Raw genomic sequence first — 7,658 nt, 5'->3', positions numbered from 1 at the left:
TCCCTGCTTCCATCCCCTAACCATAGCACAATCTATTCGGACAGAGCTAGGCGACGCGTTCCAGCTAGACCCAGAGCTCTTCCCAGACCTGCGCTCAAGGCGTCCAACTTAAACCGCAGCGTCCCCAGCCGCAGAGGGCTGCACGGGGCCGTCAGCGAGGCGAGCCGGGACAGCGCGGAGCCAAGGGGCCAGCGGCTGCCTCCAGCGGGGGAGAGAGAGGACTTTGACTCGCTCTTTCCTCCCCCATCTCCTCGACGAGCGGAACACCCGAAGACGCGGGTCAGCCGCAGTGCCAGGGAGAGAACCGCCGGCACGAGCTCCTCCCCAAACCACGAGCAGCCCAGGGTTACGGCTACTGCAAAGTTACGCTCACGCCGCCGCGGATCGCTCTCTGAAACCCAGAGCTATAACCGAAGGCTAGGCTTCAAACGGGGAACCGCCGCCGGTTCGAGGCAGAGCGCGCTTTCGATGGCAACCACCCCCAGCTGGCACCGGTCGTGCGCAAGTCAACGCAGGCTGAGGAAAATATGCAAACCAAACCGATGTTTTTGATAGCTATTTATTACAAAACACCAAAATACAAACTGAAAATATAAAACATTATCAAAAACGGACATGCTGTAGTATCTACACCGGACACCTGCCCAGAGTCTCTCGGAGCTCCGCAGCACCCAGGGCTTCAGCGACCACACCGGGCTCTTGCCCGCCTCCGTACAAAACACATCCCGTGGCCCAAGGCCCCAAGGCTTTAGGCGTAATCACACTCAAACACGTACTCCCTCCTCTTGAAATGCTTCTTCTTTTTCAGCTTCCCAGACCCCAAGATGCTGTAGTTATAATCGGACGTGACATAGGGGATCTCTCCCTCAACTCCTTGCTGGAAAAACAGAACCAGAAACAACTTTAGGAACTCGTACCTTCGACGGAACAGGAAGCACCTTACAGACTGGCAGAGCTGACTGGCGCAAAGGAGCAAGCTACCACCGAACAAACCCCGCGCTGGTATCTCAAACACGAGAAGAACGTTCTCCTCTCCCTTGTTTCTATGTGTTAAGGACAATTTCCTACAGAGATAACCATCTGCTAATGCCCAGGCATCTCCAGGCACGCATAAGCCTCAGAAACGAGAAGATGGAAAAACCTGCCAGCCAGCCTAAGCAGCCAGCTCCCACCTTCTTCCCCTGCAGCTCCTACCTGGCCCACAAGAACGCAGTTTGGGATTGCAATATTTCCAAGGAGCAGACAATTCACCAGTCTCAGGTTCTCCGGAGGCACCGGTGTCAGAACGTGGTAAAGCTTCCTCTCCATCTCAACCCCTCGGACAATTCCTGAAAAAAACAGGCGCAAAGTTCAGTCTTAACTCCACCCGATCATTTCGGATGGTGTAACCAGACACAGCCGAGGCTCTTTGAATAAACGGCTCTTCTAGAACCAAGAGAAGGATTGGAGACACATCTTGAGAGAAACCGGCATTGCTGCATCCCGCTCCTCCAGTATCTCAGCAGACATATGAACGGCTAACTTCCCAAACTGCGTATCCTGGCTCATTGGTACATTCCTACAGAAACTCGAGGAGCTCAGTATCAAACTCCAAGTTTACAGAAAATACTCCAATATTACAGAACTGTAATATTAAATCGAGTCATAGAAGGAAACTGACAGACAACTAAAGGAATTTTGCATAAGCCACGTGGAATCTGCTTTTGAGAATGTGAATCCAGAAAGCAAGGAAATTGTCAAGTTCTGAGTGAGAGAAGCAAGCTACAAAAGGCGCCGCTCAGTGACACTCCCCATAGCTGTTACCACAAGGTAACGAAAACCGAAGGACTTGAAGCACAGCTTGTAATAGAAGAGAATACACGGTTACTCTTTTATCTCATCCCACTTCTTCATTGTTTTTGAAAGAGCAGGCAATTCCGTCACTCTGCAACCTATCTGTCGGAACACGACAGGTGAGAACGCAGCTCAAGGTTTCCCGGGCTCGCTCACCGAAGCCGAGGCAATCACAGACCGGTGTCTGTGTCAGCAAGACCGGCCCGTCGCTTTGGCATCTGATTTCATCCGGTATCCTGCAGAGCCCGACCCAGCTGGCGTTCACCGCGTACATGATGTTGGTCGGAGCAACATCGGTGTGAATAACCCTGAGTGCAACAGCACTGAAAGGTACCTGAGGGGGTAAAAAAAAAAAAAAGAAGAAAATACTGTTCATCAGCTCAACATCAATTTAGTTCGAGTTCAGAGGTAAGATAATACAAAACCTGAAAGCTCCCAACCCACACCTACAGACAGGCGTTACCTCAGTGGCAAACACAACAGTTTCAACACTAACAACTGAACACACAGAAAACATGTCCCACACTGACATCTCAACAAAAGCCTCACTTATAGATACACTGACTAAAGTCGTCACCTTTTTGTCGATTACAGAGCGTTTTTCCCTCTTCCAAATAACATTTGCAGCACAAGTAGAACTGTCAATTACTATAAGCCGGGCTCTCTGCAACATCTCCAAGCCTTTCAAAAACGCTCATTTACCTGATATGGCACAAGACTGTGCAGCGGGAGCACCGCCCCTACGTCTGGGGACTGGAGCTGACCCAGGTAACCCAGTATGGACATGTCGCGCAAGATGCCGCTATGTACTCGCCTGGAAAAATAACCGCAACAAGTCAAGGAAAGGCAGCACGCCCTCACACAGCAATTCAAACCAGATACCCCGGACAGCCCTGAGTACGCCATGCAGTATTAGCCGCTATTTCACACAAGTTTAGTTTTTAAAACTTCTACTGCTGAAGAAAATTTAGAGCTATGTTTTTATTACCTCTAAGGGATCATAGAATTTAGGGCATTGTTTCAACTTTAAAAAGGCATTAATTAACGAGAGTGGTGGTTTGTGGTGTTTTTTGTTTGGGTTTTTTTTTTTAACAAAGTCTGTTATTAGATAATGGCTCCCTTCTCCAATCCTGATGTCCGCACACCTTTCAGTCAGTCTGTCAGTCGCGAGACAGTCATACATTCGTTTTCTTAAATAGCTCATTAGTGAAGACTGAGTCAAAAAAAGCACTTAAAATTGGCAGGACCAACCCAAGGTCCAGGAAAACTAACATTTCGGAGATGCTCAAAGTATCAGAGAAATTAAGAAATAACATGATCATCATCTAGGTCCGTAAGAAATGGGTAAGGAACCTCCCAATTAGGAAAAAAAAAAAAGGAGACATAATATTCAACGATTCCAAGTGGAAGTCATGCCCAGTGTAAAAGTAACTGACAGTAGTCATTGGGAGTAGAGTAGGGAGGAACAACCCCCTCTCCCCAACCTAAAACAGCAACCGTACACAAGCCTCCCCCCAAACGTAGTACCCAGAAAACCCAAACAAACAACACCCAAACAGAACCCCCTAATAAGTAAACTAATAAGCTCTGATGGATTTAATGGAGCTCTTGAGGCCAAAGCAAAGCAAGAGCCTTTACCATCAGGACTACGCATGATTTTAAGCCCACTAACCACCACGTAGCGCTAAACTTTCTACTTACGCTTCACCTGCAACCCCTGCTCGAGGGAATTCTGGATGGACGTACAGCAACTTATACTCGGGAGCCGACGTATCGCCCTCGCCTTCAGAGGACTTCCAGCCCCCCGCTCCACTCGTACCCATTTGCTTGCACTTGGCTTGCTGTTTGCCTTTGGTGTACAGGCCAGGAGTGAGATGAACGTACTCTGGGGTGAGCGGAGCCATGGCTTTCCAGTCGTACACATCCATCTGAACAATGTGACTGGGTGACAACAGCCGAATGATATCAATCAGAAGCAGCAACCCCTCACCTTTAGGGAGCAGAGAAAACACAATTGCTGCCGCTACATGAACAGGTCGGAACATTGTTACGGAAGACGAGTACTAGCGCAAGGGGGGTAAGCTCTATTTTCTGGTTCCGGACTCTCTAGTAAGCATGGTGGTGCACCACTACGGTTATCACCTTCCTTCCGCACCACCTCTTGAGAACAGATTTATCCTGTTTACCTTTCACCCAGCCCATGGTGTTGATGACTAAAGGCACTTCCTTCTTGTAGGAGCTGAACACATACTTCACAACATCGAGGTATCTTTCCGTGTCCTGCTCACAACTAGTCTGTCCGTAATACACCATCTTACGTGGCGTTTGTTGATGAGTGAACGGCGGACCTGAAAAAGCAAGCACCAAACCTCTCCTGGTTTCAGTAGGTCAAATCAAAAGACTCCCATCCCCATAGCGCCTACATGCAATCCCATCCGAAATAATCTGTCCTCTTTTCACATGCTAACAGTCCTTCTTGTACAGCCCACACCTATGGAGAAACTTTTCTGTCACTTGCAAGACTCCAGGCTAGGAGTTTTGTTTGTTTGGGGTTCTTTTCTTGTTTGTTTGTTTTAAATCACTGGTTACACACTTGCGAATTTTAAAACAACAGTCTTCTATGACAGACTATCCAAAAAGTAAACCAGTCTGGCCATATCCTTTCTAGACAGAGACCCAAATCCACAAGACCACAAATACCACCAATTTCTCTGGCTCTAGTCTTTTTACGCTCATAACAACAGCCCCCACCCTATGTGGATCCACTTTGTCTTTCTCAAGCTAGTTTTGTCTACAGATACTAAAAAATGGGAAAGATTTTCCCAGAGACTTTTCAAATCTGAAAGGCTGAAAATCCACTTTGCCACGCCACAGCCTGTTCCACCACCTTATAAACAGCTATCTTTGCTCTTTAAAACAGAAAAAAGCAGCAGAAAGAATAGCTCCACGTTACTTAGCGAGATTTTCACGTGCAGCTTAGATGCTCCTAGCAAGAAAACTTTAACAGCCATTGTTTTGTTTTCTATATGCACCTTTGATAGATGTGCCAACTTCCCCTAAAGTACAGCCTCTACTCAGAAAGCACCTTCTGGAAATAAAACAGGTTTCTGGCAACCGCAGAAAATGGCAAAACACGTACCAAGAATTGCCTCTGTTACATTACTTAAAGACACGCATCCAGGCGGCGTAAATTCAGTTTGACCTATGTCACATTCCATATATTCAACAGAGGGAAGGCTGCAGTGAAAGAAGCCTATATATTAGCGTCCACTTAAAAAGAAACAGGACACGACCTGGAACACATCAGCAGCACAATCTGATTTTGTTCCAGGTCGTCAAAATTAAATTCTTCAATACAGTCAAACCACCACTTGTCTCTCTCCTTCCCTCACTTAGGAGGGTATTAAGCGAGAATGTAAAAGGCTCACCGACAGTTCAATATTATGTTACAGTAGCTCCATACCCATCCAGCTTTAAGGGAAGCAGCTAGAACAATAATCGGAGGTGGTACTTATCAGTGTACCGCCTCTCCTACGTTAACTGGGCACCCTAAGACGAGCCATTTGAGATTTATAAATGTTATAATCTTTATTTTAAGCATGCAGTGGTCAGGAGAACAAGCTTCTACACCTTGCTCTGCCAAGAATATCAAAGACACTAACAAATTATAACTTACAGCATGTTTTTAAGCGTTGTAACTCCCAGTTCCTTACCAAACCCTAACTGCTCAGTGCCCAATTAGTTCACGCACTCCAAGACAGCAGTTTAGTAGTATTTCAATAGAAATGTTCCAGTAGTCAACTTTTCTGAAAGGAACCCAAGACAAGAATGCCTATTTTTCTGAATTTTTGTTTGTTTGTTTTTAAAAGATATCCACCTTCCAGTCGTAGCAGCCTTTCTGAGAATCTTGGCAGGCAGGTTTTTTTCCTTCTCCTAAATCCCATGCAGTACTTAAAAACTTGTAGAACATGAAAAGACTCACCGATTCAGTAACAGATTAATTAAGTATCTGTTAAATGTCGATTTCCCAGTGTTTTTTGGGCCACACACCAGAACGACGGGGACACCTTCATCTTCCGCTGGAAAAACAAACATACTCTGAAATGGACCAATGCTGTCAGTTATTCTGATGCGCCCTGTTTACACAAATTTGTTAAAAAAAAAAAAAAAGGCCCAAAAAACCCTACAGACTCTGTGGTCCGACTAGGATACATTTTAATTAAATGGAAAAAAATCCGTTAGAGAGAAGCATGTTAAGTGTACCAGTGTAAAGGGAAAAGGCTCCTGAAGTGAGAAGCAAGCCGTAGCACTACAACCCAGTGTGTATGAACTCCAATTGCTCACAGTATTTTAGATGTTGCCGGGTAAGCAAGGGGGCGTTTTTTCTACCTGCTACAAAAGAGAGCAAAATGAGAGTTTTGATGTCAGGCTGGGAAGTGCCTTTACAGCAGCGAGCTGCCTGTCTAGCAGGAGAGGCATGAACCCACTCAAGGTGATGCACGAGCTCAAGACTCCCACTGTTTAGGAGAAAAACGTGATCCTCAATCACTGCCTGTCAGAGAGCACGCTCTCCCTAACTTTAGCTCATGAAAAGGGTCATGAATTTCTTTTCTTCAGGCTATGAAAGTCCCCAGCCTCACCAAGTGCACACCACTCACCACAGCATGCTTGGATCAGCTCCTCCAGAGCCACGAACATGCTCTCCGACACGAGCAGCCCACGGTCGGGGCTACACTTCACGATGCCAACAGATGCCAGAACTGCATCTTCTGGCGTGAAGCTGGATTCTTCCTTTTTCTACGGAAGAGGGAAAAACGCTTAGAGAGGTGTGCATAAGGCCTTGGAGCTGCGTTGCTGGACACTGACAGGCAGCCTAAGCGGGGCAGCCGCCTCTCGCCCTGCACGAGGCCTGTTTTGGGGAAGGCGCGCCATCTGCGCCGCCACCCAGGGCGGAGCGGGCATCACGACGCCCTCTGGGTCTCACCTGAGGCTCGAAGAGCCGCGACAGCGGCGGGTGGCTCAGCAGGAACCGCGTCACCGGCGTGTCCAGGTGCTCCAGCAGCACCACGGCGCACTCCGGCGAGAACCGCGCCATCACCTTCACCCGCGCCTCTGCAACGGGGGGAGAGCGCCGCCCTCAGCCCGCGCTAAAGGGCGGTGGCAGCGCCGCACGCAAAATGGCGGACGGCCCGCACCGCGCCGCACACAAAATGGCTGCCTCCCCGCACCGCACGCAAAATGGCGGCCACCCCGCACCGCACGCAAAATGGCGGCCCGCAACCGGCGGGCCCGCGGGCCGCCCTCCGCGTCCCCCGCCCCGGCAGGCACTCACGGCGGCGGACGCTGTGGGCCCGCATGGCGGCGCGGGCGGCGGCGCGGAGCTGTCGGAGGTCGGCGGCGGGCGGTCGGTCGGCGGGCAGCGCCTCCAGGCTGAGCGCGCAGTGGGTGGCCGGCGAGAAGACCGGCAGCCCCGGCTGGTGCGAGGCGACGGCGAAGCCCAGGAGGCGGACGGCGCCGTAGAGGCAGCGCAGGCGGCACTTGCCGGTGAAGGTCAGCGCCTGCGGGGGGAGAGGGCGGTGAGGCGGCGGCGGAGGGGAGGGAGGGAGCGGCGGGGCCAGCGGCTGCTCACCTGCCGCGGCGCCAAGAGGAGGACGGCGGCGCCCTCCGCCGCCTCCACGGCCGCCAGGCCCGCCTCGGCCGGCGGCACCATGCCGGCACGGGCGAAGGAGGCGGCGAACTCCCTCCAGGCCGCCTCCGCCCGGCCCCCGCGGGACGGGGCCCGGCGAGGGCGGCGGGACGGCGGGCCGCGCCGCGCGGGCATGGCC

General features: G+C 50.5%; 1 protein-coding gene across 1 annotated transcript; it reads right to left on the bottom strand.

Moving 5' to 3' along the window:
• Positions 1 to 543: 543 nt before the first annotated feature.
• Positions 544 to 7,654, bottom strand: NOL9 (nucleolar protein 9). Its single transcript, XM_050909270.1, has 12 exons — positions 7,463 to 7,654; positions 7,166 to 7,391; positions 6,785 to 6,945; positions 6,492 to 6,624; positions 5,816 to 5,912; positions 4,973 to 5,070; positions 4,020 to 4,181; positions 3,535 to 3,823; positions 2,536 to 2,647; positions 1,990 to 2,167; positions 1,195 to 1,328; positions 544 to 877 (listed from the first exon to the last, which is right to left on the bottom strand). The coding sequence occupies exons 1-12, from the start codon at positions 7,652 to 7,654 to the stop codon at positions 749 to 751; spliced, it is 1,911 nt and encodes a 636-aa protein (XP_050765227.1). The 3' UTR covers positions 544 to 748.
• Positions 7,655 to 7,658: the final 4 nt, after the last annotated feature.

The sequence above is a fragment of the Gymnogyps californianus genome, chromosome 21, assembly GCF_018139145.2.
Source record: "Gymnogyps californianus isolate 813 chromosome 21, ASM1813914v2, whole genome shotgun sequence".
NCBI lineage: Eukaryota > Metazoa > Chordata > Aves > Accipitriformes > Cathartidae > Gymnogyps > Gymnogyps californianus.
The sequence above is the reverse complement of the archived record's forward strand: the minus strand, read 5'-3'. Positions and strand labels throughout refer to the sequence as shown.

Excerpts from the sequence above, each read along its gene's own strand:
- NOL9 (XM_050909270.1), bottom strand. The coding sequence starts at position 7,654 with ATGCCCGCGCGGCGCGGCCCGCCGTCCCGCCGCCCTCGCCGGGCCCCG. Across the intron at positions 2,168-2,535 it reads ACAGTCTTGTGCCATATCAG|GTACCTTTCAGTGCTGTTGC; the intron begins GTAAATGAGCGT and ends TTACCCCCTCAG. Across the intron at positions 878-1,194 it reads ACTGCGTTCTTGTGGGCCAG|CAAGGAGTTGAGGGAGAGAT; the intron begins GTAGGAGCTGCA and ends CTGTTTTTCCAG.